Below are 18,430 nucleotides of genomic sequence, written 5' to 3'. Positions count from 1 at the left end.
ATTATTTGTACATTTGCCCAAAACCAGTCAAAATGACTTCCTTGGGCAATCTAGTGTTAATTAATTGATTAAAAGAGATACAGTGGTCACTCTTCAGGTATTTGAGTAAAACAATTAAAGGAGAATTAGGGCATTGCTAATAGAATTAGTAAAGTGATACATAAACAGATATTTTTACTGTTTTAATTGCACGTTCATTAATACGTGAATTTATAATTTCGCTCTAATTCGTTGTATTGAATATTAAGTAAATTAATTTTTAATTTGTTAAAATAAACGGAGCATAGAATTTGTATTTCGATTTTTGTTTGATTTTTTAGATACTCATTTCACGCCTGGTTCGAGTGTGTCTTTTGTGATCCTTGTAACTTATGAACAGGAGTGCAGTTTCAATATCAGATACATATTTCATCGTTGGTAGGAGCAGAAAATCGTTTCCCGATCGGCAAGCGAGCCAGCGAGTAAGCGGCGATCGATTGAAGTCGCTTTGCTTGAAATAAATATTGATAGCTACTCGTTGCTCGGTTGATTATCCGCTCGTTAGGTCGCGATCGAACAAGAGGGAAGGGTTAAATCGACGATTTCACCGGAACCGAATAAGTCGATCGATTACGCCGATGAATCGAGCGGAGGCGTAATTGGCCAATTAGTTAATTTCGCGTAAACTTCGTCTATTACTTAGTTTACGATCAGTTGTTGCATCGAGCCGCCTTTTTTGGCCGGACGATCCCCTGCTTCCTTTTATAGTTCTCTTGTTTATTCACGGGATTGACTCGTTAGCCATTACATTTTCTGATTACATTAAAGATCGATCAGGTCATTAAATCCTCGATTATTATCTATAGGCTACAGATTTTGTCCCATTGCATAAAATTATGCAAATCTTAAATGACAAAAGAAATTCTTATCTTGCCTTGTAGACTATGTCGCATTTATTCGGAACTCGATCGTTTCTCATCGGACAAAATAATTTCTTGGCACCGCAATTGCCTCTCGCGTAATTCAAATGATCCACTTAGACTTGCGGGTCCGCCGGATTTGCATCGATCCGCGGTTATACCTACCTGTATATGGCAAGCCTCGACTGCACGGTGGATGTCGCAAACTTCTCTTGTCAATTCCGACGTTGACGTTATTATTTCTGTACGACGACCGACCGTTGTTGCAACCAGGATGATGGTACCCTTCGATTTTCGCTCGTTCAGCAGTCGAGCCGGTTCACGTTTTTCCAACATTGGAATTTTTAGTAAAAGGCAGGTCGTAAAGGAAACTCGTATAATGCTGAGTTAATGCGTTCTTGCCTGCGATACATTCGCGATCAGGTATATCCAGATTTATCACGGCAGCAGCCCGTGTAAAAGGAATTAAGGAACAAGTATTTCTAACAGGCTTAATGTTCTTATCTAAATAATAGCCGCTCCACGCGAACGTAAGACCGAATATTGCACGGTCTAATTCAGTTGCTCCGTTACCGGTCACCTTATCTGTTCCATCGTTATTACACGCAGCCCAGAGACGCGCGTTCAATTCGTATTATATCGACAGTTTTTCCCTTTTAAATGACTTATCGATAAGAGACATGCGAGCTGCATTCATAACGGAACAAAGGGCAATTACGCGTGTGCCAAAGCAATTAAACGCGCGGTATCTTCCTCTATGGTCAATCGGTGCGTCGTTGAATCCATGCTAATGATCCTCGTGCCGATTAAAATCGTTAGGCTGCATTCTAATCGTTGCGTGTCGATTTTCATACTTACGTGCAATCACATCCGCTAGTCTGAAGACGTGATCTAACGAGATGTTTCACGAGCATCAATGAACAAATCACTGTTTCTGATATTTTAATTCGTTGCGATTATCAAACGAGACTTGTTTACATTCGATCATGCAAAACAGTATGATTAATTACGTGGTTACTAAAAATGATAATCTACTGTCGTCTCTCAATTAAGACTACGATGATTCACAATTTGAAATACTCATCAGATTTTCAATAGACTTGAAAATGTTTAAGATTCATGAGCAGGAGTGTACGTCACGAACGTGACGACGCGTTTACCGATTCACACGTGCCGGTTTTCGCGGATAATTACCCTCGCGTCTATTACACAACTATTTCAGCGTACGCGTACGTTAAAACAATCGAAGCCCTCGTGAAAGTCCCGATAGCTGGCAACCAAACGATTAAGTCATTATCATCACTGCGTCGCGCGAAAGGAAACAACGATTACCAGCAAGAAGGCTCGGAGATATTGAACCCAACAATCGTAAAGTAATTCCATTTCGAGCGGAGAAAGCGAATCTCTATCCAGCGTGAGTCAGTAAGAATATATTTAAATCGAATTGGTTCTTCTTCGATTTTATTCAAGTGTTTTATATGAATGAGCTTACAGAATTGAAGTTAATCCATTTTTGTATTTTTAAACAATTGTATTCGTTCTCTCAAGGCTTTTGAAGATCAATGAACGTGACAAACGTCACTGACTCACCCTGTATATCGGCACAGAGAAGTAATAATTTATTTGCTCTATCTCTCTCTCTCTCTCTCTCTCTCTCTCCTGAGGAAACTTAAACCTACTCGTAATTTCCTATACGTCTGATACGCATGCAAGCTTCCATCCGACGGTCTGACGCCAACGCGCGCTATTAGAAGTCGAATCTAGAGGCGTCTGCCAGATCGTGTTCGACTAATCGCGCCTCTCCGCTCTCGGAAACTTCCTGAAACGAAGTTTGAAAAATCGCCAGGCTCTCCTAATTGAAACGAATCGAACGAGACGTGGGCAAGCGCATCGCCGCTGTCTGCCGGAGTGATGTATGACTGGATGGGTTGAAAGGTGAAGAAGAAGAAGAATGTTACAGGAAGAGTTCGAGAGTTTAGTTTAAATTAGCGAAATTTTACTTCCTGCTCTCGAGTCATACATCTATTCCCCAAGGCAAAATATCTCCAGACGGGAGAATTTTATACAAAATGAGGCAAATAAAAGAAATACATTTCGTTTATTGAATATTTAATGCAGATTTTTCTATAATTGTGACATTGGATGAGTACCTTTAAAAAATTTAGGGACATTTAAGAAGTAAATTAGTGAAACTTTGCTTCCTGTTCTGGAAGATCATGCATGTAGTACCGAGCCTTATCTGCACTCGATCTAATCAGTGCAGCGAGATACTCAGTCGCGTCGTGGCAATTTAATCCCGAAGGTTGAAAGGTGAAGAATGTCCCAGGAAGGGCTCCGAGGCTTTAGTATAAATTAGTGAAATTTGAACTTCCTGTTGTTGAATCACAGACATAACAACGAACTCGCACCGAGCCCGGGAACGTGTTATCTGTCAATCTAATCAGTGCAGTAGGGGTAGGCTCGCGGCAATTTAATCGTGAAATCGGCCAATTCATCTGAAGAACGAGCTAATAGGTAACAGCGAGGGGGCGAGAGAGGCTGTTTGAATATTCAAGGGAACTCCCACGGGGAGGAAGATAATGGAAAGGCGAACGGATCGCGGTTGCACCGGCCCGGGCAATTATCTCTCCCGTATCGGCCTCTAAAAGCCATGGAACCCGCCGTTTCACCTCGTGGCAAATATTTAGCGAAATCGAGGAAGTATTAGCGTAAGTCGCAACAGGCTCGGCTGTAATTAAACGTCCGAACAATGACCATTGTCCGAAACGCGATAAAGATTGCCAGGCCACAATGCCGCTCCTTGTTTATCGACATCCTCGATATCCGCGGACCTCACATGCAGGTTTTGCCAGCAGCTAAGACCGAGTAGTCGACCGTGACTCCTCGTCGCACCCGTGCCTCTTCCTTTACTATCTTTCCCACAAATTCGTTACGTAATTCGTATTATTCGAGCGGAGCTCCTCGGCGATCGTGCGTCTTTCAATTTTACGTTCTGCATCTCGCAATTTCCAATCAGCAGCTCGGCTCGATCTCACAGCGGTTATAGGTTGAAAGGTGAAAGTTTGGATATCGTGAGATAATGACGGTAGGAACTGGTAGAACGCGATAAGGGATGATGCCGGGGAAAGCTCGGCCGAAAGCGCAAAAGCCAGAGTAACGACTGGAGATAATAATATCGCGGATCGTGGTACGGGTGGTATTCTTCGATCGGGACGCCAGGAACCAGGATAATGCGGCATTCCCACGAGGATAACGCGATATTCGAGACCCGGGCTGACCCAGATTCCTCGACGAATTCGCTGGACTTTTTTTAAACAAACAACGTCGCGTGATCGTCGGAGGATCGATCAATCGCGATTGGCTCCTCTCGTCCCGGTTTTGCTCCTTGATTTCCGCGACAGCGTCGGATAATATCGTGACAAGGAGACGTCGAATTTCCTTGGGTGACGTCGCCGATGGCGCCGAGCTCCCCTTTCCTTGCTTAAATTCCGTGCCAATCGCTGAAGGAAATTGGGAGACAGGTTCGACGGCTGATGGATTGGTCTTCCTTTCATTCTTAAATTGTAACTTGAGATTAAAAAAAAAACGGTGCATGACTCGCAACGTTTAGATAAATGATACGGCAATATTCTTTTATGAAGTATCATCTGAAACGATTATATCTATTGGTTTAACTATAGAACTTCAGAAAATAAATTTAGGATCCACTGATCGAATAAAAAATGTCTTTTTATCAGGGAATAATTGTTTGTGTAAAACGTGGATTCACATCGACGACTTACTTACTTTGTATGCATTGTAATTCGTGTCGCTTTACCACATTAACGAAATAGTTCTAGGACAAAGCAGTCTCGCCCACGCATAGTCGCAAGCTTTACGACTCTCAGAGTAGATGATGAGTCTCGCGTCCCATTTTCTAGATTCCCCTGATTAACTCGTACGTGAGAAATTCACCTAAAACTCGTTGCTCCCGTTCGAGCTTGTCCCACGATCCGAGAGGATCAATCGTCCATCGTCGAGCGGAAACACAATGAGCGCGTTCAAGAAAATTGCTCTAATCACGGTGAAAAAGCTTGAGCCATGTAATCGTGGCATTACGGCAAATGAAAAGGACTTTCCAGATCGGATTTCTTCTTCGTTCGCTGGTCCTCGCCGTTGACGAAGCTTAGTCACTGCGACGGGCGATCGAGAGCGCCTTGGTCCAGTTTTCACGCGCTTTCTTCGGGTACTCCTTATTTTCGTTATCCTTTCCCTGCCTCTCATAAAACCGAGAGAAAAATGTTTTATAATGGGACCGAGGAAAAAAGAGACTAGCTGAACGACTTCTTAGAAATTGAATGACTTCGCAGAAACGGCGAGAAGGGGAGACGAGACATTTTTCTCTTTCGTTTCCGTTCCTCTAGAAAATTACTCGTAGAAGAAACTCGCACTCTGTACTTTCAAACGTATAATACAGCGCTCGTGGGCGGGTGTTTTTTTTCTTCAAAATAAATATCGTGAACATTAGGCGTAGTCGGCGCAGCGGGTTCAGAGACTCGTGGGGTCAGCAACCAACCCACACGGTTCAAGCACGGAAACTCAGGTAAAATTCTCTCAGCGGGGAACTAACATGGTACCGGAAGTGCACCGAGATACCGCGGCCGAGTCAAAGGAACGAAAAAAGTCAAACAATCGTCAGATCCCGATATGCAAATCGATTGTTATCAGTCGTCTATCTGATCTGGGATCATCTATCGTTCCGATCTTCTTTCGTCGTTTCATCCTCTGCGTACAACCGGTCCAAGTTAAGGATGTATTGGCTATACAGTCAATCCCAAAAGTTTATGTACCTTAGAAAAACGCATTTCCTATAATTAAAAATAGTGTATTCTTCTTCTAATTTCGATATTTNTACTTTTAATCAAGTCAGACAATAATTAATAATTTCATCAAGAATTCTTTAATAAAATCAGAGAGTAATCAATAATTTTATCAAACACCGTACAAATTATTATATCGATTACTATATCAACTATTACATGAAATATCTTATCGAACGTTGTATTAATCATTACAATTATTGTATGAATATTAATTCTAATTATAACATATGTGGCCGGTAGGGTACGATGCAAATGGGTTAATAGTGTGTACCGGGACGTTCCGATAATAGTAAAACGTGTTGGCGCCTCTAGTTAATTGAAGACGAACACGTAAAACAGGTTGACCGACTATCTTATTAAGTCGACGAGGTCTCCTCGAGGAGGGACGTGGCACGGCGTCGCGACGAAAAGAATAAAGCAGAGGCGTGATCGTATGTCATCCAGCATATTTCCCGGCGCACCCATCCTGCCCTCTCCACGACTCTCCATCCTACGGCCGATTGATTATTCTCGTTATTTGCCCTCTCATCGTCCAACGTGTAGGCTTCCAGTAACAAAGAATTTCACTTCTATCAAAATTTTTGAAGGAAAAATCTAGTCATCAATGTTAATTAGATCAAGTCAGTTCGTCTCTTCGAAATGCATTTTATATGCATGGTTCAAAGAGCGTACGAAGTGTGCAGGTGTAAATAATGGAAAGATGTTTTGGAATAAGAGAGAATATATTTAATACAGAATTCTAGGTACTAACAACAATAATTGCGGTCTCTAGTAAAAAACTATCAGAGATGTAGGAAGCGTAGATAGTTTATAACAATTAGACAGATAAGGTAAACAGGCAAAGACTGATAGGATGTAAGAAAGACTGTTAGATTATATTGGATGTTATCTGAAAGACTATCGGAAATGTAGGGTAGAGGTAAAGAGGTATTACAAAGGTGAGTGGAGGAGGTCGAGGAGGTGAAAGAGGGGGAGTGAGTAAGAAATACAAAACCAAGCCTATTTCTGGGCCAAAGAGACTGAAATAAAGAATTTATATTATAATTACAGTCTCTACTGCATAATTGACAATTATTTATAAAGAAAATAGAAGTTTGTCGTTCTTAATTATCGAACAATGAAATTATTCGGTCGACTCTTGCATCGATTCGATCAAAAGAAGTCTAGGGATTGGTTAGTTAGACCGGTTTGGTAATTAGACAAATTACGCGCCCCTCTTGGACGAAACGGAGCATGAACGATCCACTTGTAGCATAGCTGCTGGCGTGCACGCTCGTTGAAGCTTCCTCGTTCGAGGAGCGAACGTTTCCATCAAACTGCGTCGGCCGTTCAATTACCTACCCGAGACGCGGTAACGAGGAAACGTTGATTTACCGGCGTGCCGATGAGACGTGCTCTATGATACTGGCCCGCGTCGAAGATCGCCGACAGAAAGAGTATTCCAGGAGTCGCGGGGACGCAGCTGTTGCATCGTTAATTAGAGTGGAACGTTTAAGACGATCGATCGCGAGTTAACGACGTCTTGTCGGCCGATAGGATGAGGCGTTCGACACGCTCGACAGAACGACGTAATGCGTTCCGCAGGAATGTTGATTGAACGTAATTAGAAAATCTATTTGCGAGAAAGAAAGAGAGAGGGGGGGGGGGCATTTTATCCTAGAACAAGCTTTAAATTCGAGTTCCCCTGACTGAGTTTTTGATCAAGCCATGCAACAATCATTTTGCCGTTTTCTGTTTGGTAAATGTTCTCGTCGAAATTATTGACGAAAAATTGTTTCCAGGGACAGTGCTCGAAACACCCCTGAAAAACGTAAACTAAAAAAAAGTCACGCACGAGCCGTTCTCCGTCTAATTGCAGTGGGCCTTTAAAAAAGACCATGCTCCCCCGTAGCTCGTACGAATAAAGAATGCTTTCCATACTTTTAATTGCTCGTCCTGGCGAGGTCCCCTCTCGCTATTTTTTTGCCATCGCTCTTTCATCCTCCCTTTCTCGGTCCGTCCTTACGGAGCACGCGACGTAGCGCGTGCCAACCATCGGACGGTCGCGCGCGACCCTCGTTACGCAGAAATCAGCGTAGATTTATCGAGCAAATTGGATCGAGTCCTTCCGTTCGTGGGGGCCCGCAGCCTTGTTTTGTTCCCGCGTCGCCCGAGAACAATGCCGCCCCCAACCCCCTTTTCCCCTCGCAAGTGGCTGACTCGACTGGCCGCGTACATGACTAAGAAGTTTCATTGAACGCGTGTCTAGAAGCTTCTCAGACGACGTCTTCATACCGATATGTGTACCAGTCATGTCTCGATCCTCAGCCCTCCGCGCGGAGATACCTTTCACGCGGATAAAAAACGAGAGATAACGCTGGACGCTCGTTTGATTTGTTTCAGGGTGTTAAAACCCCCTGGTGGCGGAAGCAGCGACATTTTCGGCGCTGCGCCCGACGAGACGAGCCCCCGCCGCGTGAAGAACCACCAGCAGTCGCAGTTGGGCTCGACGCTGTTCGGGGAAACGGCAAACAGCAACAGCAGCAACGAAACGCCGCGTAACAAGCCCGGTAATGATTCATACAATCGCCTGTTTGGCCCTCCCGATGCCCCACCCACCACCCCAAACGCGAAATATCACATGCGCAGCAATATATCTCTCAGCGGGGATTCGACGTCCTCATCGGTGTCGTCCGGCGCCGCGACGTCGCCCGCTAAGAGCATCGGCAGCACGGACTCGATCACGGCCGTGCTCAACGGATACGCGGCCACCAATGGCAACAATCACACCAACGATGTCACAGGTAAGGGTGTCTTTAACTACTCCGATCTCTCGTCCAAACGCCCGCCTCCCACGCCTCCACCCTTCTCTCACTCGAGAATCGGATCTCACTCTGCCTACCTCACTATCTATCTGGTCAGGTGAACTGGGAGTACGGTGCGAGCACGAGTTTCCGAGGCTTAGAAGTTGGAACCCTCGAGTCAAGCCGACGCGTTCAGAGACCGCAGGTTTCTCTGAATTAAATTCTTAATCTCCTCGAATTGCAATACCTAAACGAACTCGCACTGTATTCGAGCTACCTGGAAACACGCGTCTGTGTATCGCAGGCTCTTTATGGGATTAACACGTCGGGTCGATTGAACCGTTCGGAAAAATGTTTGAAACGATTCTGGAGCTAGCGAAACACGAACGAATATCTTGTTCGTTTCTTTTCTTTCATTCTGTGTGACTAATCCAGAGCTTTTACCAAGTCGTCCTCTTGAATTGTTCGCAAGCAGCTTTTAGGAGAATCAAACGATTTCGTAAGTGTGGAAAAAAAGATACATGTTCAAGTAGATCACACGACACACGTCCCACACTTTATGTTTCAATTACCAGTCCTCGCGCTCATTTCACCCACTTAAGTTCTCGAGTTAAACTCTCTGCTTGCGACAAATCCATTACGCGGTAACAGATTTGTTTTTACAAGACGTATTTGCAAAACAGAGCCCGTGAAACAGTGATACATTTATTTCTTTCCGGATCAGAACGTTTAGTCATTTCTCACCACTGACGCATCTGATTCGTATTGTCCCGATGATGATTTCACCACTTCATTGCTTGCATCTTACACGTGTGACGATCTTATTCATAAAACTCTATCAATATTATGACAACTACATTTCTTTCGTTTGTTTTCGAAACTCTCATCTCTTGCTTTGCTCGCTTTACACAAACGTAGTATAATATAATATTGTTTAGTTTCTTTCTTATTTCCGTGCTCGTTCCTCTTCGCACGAACGAATCCGAGGTACTCTTGTCACAATTTTATAATTAATTTTAAATATCGATCGTTCTACAATTTGATGTAAATCTGCTGATTGACTATGGGAAACGATGAAGAGTTAACAGTCAAAGCTAAAGGTAATAAGTTTAAAACCATATTGATCGTTGCATACTTTGAAGTTTGCCTAACGGCTATGGGAAAAGATGAAGAGTTAACAGTCGAGGTTAGGGCAAATATGAGTACGCTCGATTCGTCTGTGCAAACAGTCGCGCGCACTAACACGAATTATGTCGAGTTGGGTGACGGTGTTGTGGGTTTTGGTACTTACCTGTGTGTCGGTGCATGGGGGTGGTGGTGGTGGTGATGGTGAATTTCTGGCCTCGTGTCCGCTTTGCGTGCACCGGCGTGCGAAACAAACGTGTCGTCCTCCCGTGCCTTCCTACCCGCTCGAAAACCTCTGCCAGGTGGATCGTCCTGCTTAACTCGCAACCCGGTCACCGGAGACGGAGTCGACGTGACGCCCGTCAGACGCAGCGCACGAAGGTGTCGAGGTAACGTTTACCCATTCTTATTCTCAGTTTTACCCCGAAAAACAAAGTGAGAAGAAAAGACGACGAGCCGTCTTGGTCTCATCACCCGATTTATTTTCATCCTTTCACTAGAAAAACTGTTAGCACCGTTCAACGATATTAAAGTACCATAGTATTTCTTTATTTCATGTTTACTGTCTTCAATAGATAATACTTAATAAAATATTTACACAAATATTCTTCTGTCAAAGAAATGGAAGTCTGAGAAATGTAAGTCTAACAATATCAAAGAATTATTATATTTATTTCTCTCACCCTCTATTTACTTTCCTATTTTATGAATCGTTTATATAAAAGGACTTCTGTCAAAGATAAACGAAAGTCTCTGACAGAAGGGAAGATATATGGGATCGAAGTGTAGATTCTGGGAATAGAACGTCAACCCCTATCCGATGGGGTGAAATATGACGTGTGGTCGGAGGAGAATGCCACGATTTTGTTTTGATTCGGGTAATGGCAGGGGCTACATGAATACTTTATTGCTCTCCTGTCTACTTCAGGAATATTGATACCATTTGACCATACGAGGGTGAATCAGAAATATTGTGACTCATTCTGCAGTTTAACACACATAACAATGAGATAAATTCTTTTATGCCAGTTGTTTCTTCAATATTTTTGAACGGTGCTACATGAAAATGTTTATTTCTTTATTGTACCTTTCCTTACACAGAGTCAACGAAATAATTTACAGGATTGGACTCCACCTGATTTTTTTATAATGTATTTCTTTCTTGTATATATGTTATTTTATAGTGTTAGTTACAGAATTGGTACGATAATAGGTTTGATTTTAGTATTTAGTTGCTTGGTTCTGTTTGTATTTACCACTCCTATAGGTCACGCATACACAAAATAGTCTGTATTATAGTACGGTAAGTTGGCATTGTAAGTAGTCAACGTAGACGTGTTCCTTGTCTTGTAGCGTAAGTCCTCACAAATACCCGAGCGTTTCTCTTCATCGAAACCGACCAGTTACGTTTTTACTCTTAATTGCCCGAGTAAATTATACCCGCGCGTCCTCCCTGTCCCCGTTTTTCCGCGGGAAATTGTACAGGGAAATCGAGGGGAAACCAGCATGTGAAATTCTCGATATATGAACAGTATTACAGATATCAGGCATACAATAACGTGACTGGGTTCTACGTATGTATGTATGTTCGTTGCCGTTATAGATTAGTTGATTTCTCTTCTGTTTTTTGCGATTGGATTAAACGGTAACGGTGATCCGTAAAGACTGTTTTTCATGTTCCCGATAATTATTGCATGCTACTACTGGTTCGTGCGGAGAAATCATTCCGATACGAGTGTGTAGATACGTTTACGGCCACACGGCATAGTCTCCTGTGTAATTAAATGCCACTAGAGATCTTATTAAAATCTACAGCCGGGGTACGTTATCAGATATTTTTCCATAAATGCTCTTAAGCATTTCCTTATCTTGTTACTCAGTGAGGCTCCAACATTACCCAAAATTCTTTCATACATTCGATCAATCGTTTTACTGTTAGCAATTTATTCCATCATACTGTCTTAGGATCGATCGGTCCTGTTATCCACTTGGATGAACGACTGAAGAATGAAAATTGTTTTTCGCAGATGGTAATCCGGTAACTGGAACTGGCTACGCAGAGACGCCGCAGAAGAACGGGCCGGCTGTGCAGAATGGAATATCGAGCTCGAATTCCAGCGAGAAATCGTCGACTGATACGTCGCCCGCGGCCAAGGTCCCGGCGGCACGCACACGCGTGCCCCCCGGTGGCTTCTCGTCCGGATTGTGGTAAAATCTGGTAGCCGGGGCAATCCTCTGGTCGGCATCCTCCTCTTGGTCGGCGCCGTCGAACCCTTCCAGTGCTGAATTAAGAAAGAAACACCGGATCCTTGTTCAAATTTTCCCTATTCCAGAATTTCAGAATGATTGGTTCCTCGTTTTTCGTTTCGTTGTCGTTTTCAAGTCGCGTCATTCTGTGGTATTTTAAAATCGTGTTACCCATTACGGTATATTTTTCGAATCATTTTCGTTCTATAGAAGAGAGAGGTATAAGGGGGGAGGGAGAGAGGAAAAGCGGAGTGTGGGATTTTCAAGAGGAGAGAGAAAGAAACAAAAGACCGATATAAGTGATCGTATTATTTTTTTTGCTGTTTTTCGCGAGTGGAACTTTTTTTTTCATGTAGGAATGAGAATAGAATCCGGCAAATATTTCGGCCAGGCCGAGAATCTGGAAACAGTTGATCAATCGGTCTCTACTTGAGATGGTGAAGAGTAAATTTCGTAATCAATTAAGGTATAGCAAAAATTTCAATGAAAACGCGAACGTCCTGGGAGAAAGAAGAGAGAGAGAACGCGCCCGACTCGCGAATATAATTATAATTACTAAAGTTAGACAGCGTTCGACGAACCTCGGAATTGTATATTAGACGTAGGCATATGTTATCCAGATGAGAAAAAGGTATTAATAACATAAATAATAACGATAATTAATATTGAAACTGTATGTAACCCGACAAAAAAAAAGACAAATTTAAGGTCAAGTGCTTTCTTATAATTTTCGTGCCTTTATTTAATATAATCGTATTCTAGTTCTTTCTTCTGCATGAGTATCGTTCGCGTAATTTTAATAGAGAGCACGGTTTCTTGTTTTGCTGGTCCCATTAAGTCTCTTCGCTCGTACGACGAAAGCTAATTAAAAATTCTCGCAATGAAAAGGATCTTCATGTTACTAAACGCATATTTCAGCAAACCACATCCGCAGATATCTTCTTAAGTCGCTCGATTTACTCTATTGAGTACATGAACGTGTACCGATCACTCGATCCTATGTAATCAATCATTCTATTCGTGTCCTCTTAAAACCAGATACATACGTATCGCAATTCTGTCGGACGAAGTAATCGATAATCGTTCATCGTTCTTTAAATAATCATTCACCACTAGCTGCTTCTTGTGTTTCACGATAATGTGTAAGGAATTGTATTTATTGTTTTACGGTATGATTCTTGTGCACACGATTTCTATTTACGTTTGGAATAGAAGACGAAATGACGGAAATGATACTTGATTTGGTGTGAAAAAAAGCAAAGTGAAATCGTATATTGTTTGTATCGCATCGTATTCTCGTCTCATAAGTAGCCCTTTTGTACTCTGGCATTAATTAATAAAATTTTATAAGCAACAACCATTCTTCCCGTCCATTGATTCGAACCAAGATTAAAACAAAACGACTCAGGTAACGTTGGTACTTAAGTGTTTATTATCAAAAAATATACTGAATTCAGTATCGAAATATATAACTTCAGGTAACATGAAAAGGTATGTAATGGAACACATAAATAATACTGTAACTGTAATTAGATTTGAAGTTCATTTATGCACGTATGAACTTATTCACATGTATTTTTACATCGTGTTGAGTATCTCCCTTATGGCTGCTCCGTTCATTGCTGTACACAGAGAGCGGAACAAGTGTTTTTCCTGTACTTGTCGTTCGAACGCCTTCGAGATCTCGTACGCTCTAATTATAACTTCTGTTGGCACCTTAGCTAATCGGGCAGCATTGAAACCATACGATTTCGGACAAGCCCCATCGGTGAGCTTATACAAGAATGTCACAGTCTCCTGAGACATATCATTTTCATCATCATCATCCTTCTGAGGCAACATCACTTCTTCGTTTTCTACCATACACGCCTATATAGGAAATAAAAATCAGGATTAATGCACGTTTAAGTAAAATAGTAAAAGATCACGTACCATGTGGGCCAATCTGATCTTTTTATTATCTTTGTAATCTTTCACTAAAGAATGATAATGCGTGGAGAACAGAGTTCGACAGTTCAACTTTGAAAGCGAGTCCACAACGGAAGCGGCTATCGCCGTACCGTCGAATGTCGCTGTGCCGCGTCCTACAGATACCAAACCATTTTTATTAATCCGTTCATTCGTAGCATTAAGATATTATGATAATATAAGTAATTTACCCAATTCGTCCAATAGGACAAGTGAATACGGCGTAGCGTGTTGCAGTATCGCAGCAGTTTCTTTTAGTTCCACCAAGAAAGTACTCTGGCCAGCTATAATATTGTCGCACGCTCCCAACCTCGTGAAAATACGATCTACCAATGTTAAACGACAGGAACTAGCAGGAACGAAGCTTCCCTGTAAAATGACAAGCTCAAATTCTGATCTGCAGTTCGAAATGCAATGCTTTAGAAGAACATCGTCGTACAATTTGTGCTATTATAGTAATAATTGCCACTTGACGCATCAACGTTGTTTTACCGCCCATGTTCGGTCCAGTTAAGATCATGAAATAGGGAGAATCTTCTGCTCCCAGCAAAGTATCGTTCGGTATGAAATTATCAACGGGGATACACGGATGCCGTCCATCTCTGATGTCAGTGAATATCTGCAAAATAAATTGTACGTTCAAATTCGTTGATGAATCGTGCTAGTTTGGAATATATACCTTCTCGGAGCCGTCGTTGATTTCTGGTATGCACATGTCGTCGCTGCAAGCATATAACGAGAGGGAGATCAGAACATCTAAGATAGATATTTTTTGTACAGCCACGCTCCACATGTCGTGCTTCTCGCTGAATTGCGCGAAGACTCTTCTGTTCAGATCCTTCAATATATTGTTCTTATGTTCTTCTGCTTTCATTTGTCTCCTCAACAGTTCCTGTTGACATTTAATTCAAATGATTTCCATCCTTTTTCGATTAATTTAATATGTTATCGAGAAAAATGAGTACTTTAGTTTCGGCGGTGTAATAGCGCTTGAATCCTTTCCTTTGCGATTGGAGCTCGTAACCGGAACCGATTTTCTTTACTGCTGATTCCGGAATCTCCAGCTGATAACGCTTTTTCTCTGATCCGTGATACGTAACTTTCACGCCGAAGTGTTTTCTCTGCTTTTGCAGGTACTCTTCCGCGTCTAATTTTATTTGCTCGAGTTCCGACATCGCAGAATCATAATCATCGTCGACTCCTTCTTTTGGCTGAATAGAGCCTAGCTTCTTGGCTTCCTCGTGATCAAACGCGGTCTGGAATATATAAGATCGAATCAGGCGCCATTAGTACCGCATTAAATAAAAGATTAATTACCTTGAAATAGTCTAAAGTATCTCGTAAAGAAGGAAATTCGCCATCTGGTTCCAGTCTAGTAGATCGGCGTATTAACGAGCTATCAAAGCCTGAAAAACGAATATACTTTTCAATTCCAGCGAGCTGTAATTAACAACTACTGTCGGACCCAAGTAGGGTAATTACCTTGGAACAAATCGATCACTTCCAAGATAGTCTCGAATCCATTCAGAGTTTTAATAAGATCCATAATTTTTCTCTTCGAATACGTATTAGCCTCGAACATGATCGCCCTGCCATCGGGATGATTTTTCATTCTCGCTGCGCTTCCATGGGAGTGAATTCTACAATCATAACGTTCTAAGAAAAATGAATGATCTTGTTAAATTTTAATGTAAACTCTGACTCACTTGCTGAGCAATCTTTCAAGATCAGGAATTCCAGATAACAAGTTACGAGCAGTTTGCACTACATCACTATTTTCCGTCAATTCTTTTATAGCTTCTTGACGTTCGACTATCACTTCTTTGCGGCACGAGGGCCTGCATACCAATTCACGTAATAATCTGAAATCACATAAAAATCGGTGAAAATCGAATGAGAAATTAAGTTTCGTTTTACGCGTACCTCTTTCCGAACGCGCTGCAACAACGATCCAACAGTTTGTACAAAGAACCGTCACCGAAGATTCTCAAGTTGCGAATCGTGATTGCATCCAATACCTAATAATTTTAAGCGTCAAATTATCTGTATAAATGTACAATTAAATAAAGCTTGCAGTTACCATGTTATTTGCAAGGATGCCAGACTTCGAGGACGCGGGCATGACTGAAAAGTCAGGAGGAACATAAGTTTTAAAGCGTCCCTGCGCTAATAACTGTTGTTCCAATAAATAGTCTTTAAGTAAAAACAGACAGCCTCCCAGAGCGTGAACCGCTAGTTCTTTATCATCTGCTGGAGTTAATCCTAAACTATCGCCTGAAGAGGAGTAAAAGTGCATCATTAGCGAATGTATTGCATTTCTAACTTGTAAGATAGAGTAGAAATGATTACCTGGGTGAAGATATGGCCGCAGACCTTCGGGCCATTCGAAATTATCTGATTTCTTGAAGTAATCCCCTTCATGAAGATTCTAGACGAAAGAAATTGTAATAAATGAAACGCAGTTTTGAAGCCTCCGACGTATGTAAGTATACTTACTTTCAACGCAGTCGTGGACGACCAAAACTGAGACTCGCGTAATGGTTCTTTGAAACAGGTTGCCAGAGAGCTGTTCAACAGTTGCAACGTTTTCTCCGATAAATTCCCGCGTTGATAAACGATATGAACAGGTGGATGATGCGCGAGTAAAGTTAGCAGTCTAGAAGTGCAACGATCGTCTTCGAACTGACCGAGATAGAAATCTCCTATAGTAGTGTCTACGAAGCACACTCCATAATAAGTTCTGCACAACTCCGATTTCTCAACCAGAGACAGTAGATAACTGGAATTTGATGAAGCTGGTTCTATGTCCATTGCAGTGTACACCTTCGTGCCTTTGGTACTTATCTGGCAAATCTCTCTTTTAACTACTTTGTCAGATTTCGTTGATTTGCCCACTGAAAACCGAAAATAGGATTATATCGCTAATGATACACGTAAAAAATCTATATTTCGATGCCGTACTTTTTTTGCAACGCTCCTTCATCATATCGGGATTTTCTGTCTGCTCAATCCTAGCCACTTTGTATCCTTTTTCTATGAGGCTCGCAGAGTAGCGGCCGTATCCTACCTCAGGGAAGCCTGAGTGAGCGACTTCGCCTTTCATAAACGTGAGGTTCAGCTCGTTGACTGCGATCACAGCATCCATGTGGTAGAATTCGTAGAACTTGCCCATTTTAAAGAACAAGACGGTGTCAAAATGTTGGCTCTTCATTTCCCACCATTGCTGTATGGCTGGAGTTTGTTTATTCAAGAAATCTGACGGCACGTGAAGTGTCCTGGGATCGTAATCAGGATCACTCGGTAGTTTTCTCTTGATGTCTCTTATTTTACCAGGTTGCAGGAAATCGTATTTAAAATGAGGCCAAGATCGAGATGAGTTATTTGTTACGGGAGGATGTGTCTCTTGCTCACTGACTGTCTTAGATTTTCTTGCCTTATATTTTTCTGGTTTATATTTTGATGCTTTCTCCTATTTAATTATTAACATGATTGAACAGCGTTTATGTATATTTAATGAAGTAAAGTAATTTTTAAGCTTACAGTCTCGACATGTCCTTTTATCTGTCGTGATGGCAGTTCCACTGCGTTTCTCTTCTTTCTCTTCTAAAAATATCAAATTACGTCAAATAATCAATACGCAAAAGTTTTTACGCACAATAATTAATTGCTTACTTTTGTCACAACCACGGGTTTTTCCTCCTCGCTCGATTCTTCCGATTCTGATGCCGACTCAGTCGCAGGCTCTGATTCAGGCTCAGACTCAGGCTCAGATTCATCCTGTGGATCTGAGTAAAATGCAAAAAGTTTGATCAATATTTTTGCTGAAGCTAAAGATTGCTAAATTATAATATAATAAGGTTTAATACGAACCGGGTTTGTAATCATCCTCAGAGTCATCACAAGACTCAACGTCTGGTATTACTAATCTGGGTTTCTTCGACTGACTTGGCTTGCTATCTTTCTTTTCATCTGTTTCTTCCTCATCGTCATCATCTTCTACATAAATTCTTTTTCGATCTTGGACATTTTTATTCTCTTTTCCCTTACTCGGAGTTTTGGTTATACCTAACAAAGGAAATTACGTTGCTCACATAACAGTACATAGACGGCTCTAGATAATATAATAAACTTATTGTAACTGATAAATAAGCAAAATACAAAATCAGTATTATGCACAAACAGTTAACGATAATTTATTCGATTACAAAATTCCTTTCTCTATTTTAGTTTTCGGCCAACGTAGTATGCGGCTCAAAAAATCAGCTTTCATCGCATGTCACGTTAGAAAAACGAAACCAATTTCTAATTTACGAATTATTTCTGAAATATACCTTTGTTCTTTTGGATTTTAGACTTCTTCGGCGTAGAAACCTCAGATATTGTTTGCTGCTTATCCGGTTTTCTTGAAGCGTTGGGCGAACTGAAGTAATTATACAATGTGTTTACTTTCGGCATGATCTCATCTATTCATCTATTGACAGTTTACGAATAATAAGACAAATAATTCAGTTAATAATTGTACTCGTGTGTATCGTGTCACGGACAG

At 41.7% G+C, this 18,430-nt stretch overlaps 2 protein-coding genes across 6 annotated transcripts in view; one reads left to right on the top strand and one right to left on the bottom strand.

The window, feature by feature from the left end:
• Nucleotides 1-13,273, top strand: part of Jupiter (microtubule-associated protein Jupiter) — a 51,563-nt gene extending 38,290 nt beyond the window's left edge. For 3 of the 5 annotated variants that reach the window (XM_018026241.2, XM_018026242.2, XM_018026240.2), the window contains exons 2-5: nucleotides 8,144-8,544; nucleotides 9,020-9,043; nucleotides 9,972-10,058; nucleotides 11,697-13,273. In XM_018026241.2, the coding sequence (XP_017881730.1) occupies nucleotides 8,144-8,544; nucleotides 9,020-9,043; nucleotides 9,972-10,058; nucleotides 11,697-11,881 (697 nt within the window). In that variant the 3' untranslated portion in view covers nucleotides 11,882-13,273. The remainder of the gene's footprint in view (nucleotides 1-8,143; nucleotides 8,545-9,019; nucleotides 9,044-9,971; nucleotides 10,059-11,696) is intronic. The other 2 variants (XM_026814352.1, XM_026814353.1) reach the window with 2 other exon arrangements.
• Nucleotides 13,274-13,325: 52 nt separating this feature from the next.
• On the bottom strand, nucleotides 13,326-18,356 carry Msh6 (DNA mismatch repair protein Msh6). Its single transcript, XM_018026236.2, has 18 exons — nucleotides 18,216-18,356; nucleotides 17,755-17,949; nucleotides 17,557-17,669; nucleotides 17,425-17,487; nucleotides 16,846-17,353; nucleotides 16,381-16,778; nucleotides 16,234-16,312; nucleotides 15,965-16,158; nucleotides 15,808-15,902; nucleotides 15,591-15,746; nucleotides 15,367-15,524; nucleotides 15,202-15,290; nucleotides 14,850-15,140; nucleotides 14,564-14,776; nucleotides 14,324-14,503; nucleotides 14,076-14,253; nucleotides 13,849-14,000; nucleotides 13,326-13,785 (listed from the first exon to the last, which is right to left on the bottom strand). Exons 1-18 carry the CDS (start codon nucleotides 18,337-18,339, stop codon nucleotides 13,495-13,497), a joined length of 3,477 nt encoding a protein of 1,158 aa, XP_017881725.1. The 5' UTR covers nucleotides 18,340-18,356; the 3' UTR covers nucleotides 13,326-13,494.
• Nucleotides 18,357-18,430: the final 74 nt, after the last annotated feature.

Source organism: Ceratina calcarata, unplaced genomic scaffold, assembly GCF_001652005.2.
Source record: "Ceratina calcarata isolate Rehan_Ccalc_2016 unplaced genomic scaffold, ASM165200v1 scaffold379.2, whole genome shotgun sequence".
Lineage (NCBI taxonomy): Eukaryota > Metazoa > Arthropoda > Insecta > Hymenoptera > Apidae > Ceratina > Ceratina calcarata.
Note: the sequence above shows the minus strand (reverse complement) of the source record. Positions and strands in the feature narration are given on the sequence as shown.

Excerpts from the sequence above, each read along its gene's own strand:
- Msh6 (XM_018026236.2), bottom strand. The coding sequence starts at position 18,339 with ATGCCGAAAGTAAACACATTGTATAATTACTTCAGTTCGCCCAACGCT. Across the intron at positions 17,488-17,556 it reads AACCCGTGGTTGTGACAAAA|AAGAGAAAGAAGAGAAACGC; the intron begins GTAAGCAATTAA and ends TGATATTTTTAG. Across the intron at positions 15,141-15,201 it reads ATACTTTAGACTATTTCAAG|ACCGCGTTTGATCACGAGGA; the intron begins GTAATTAATCTT and ends TATATATTCCAG.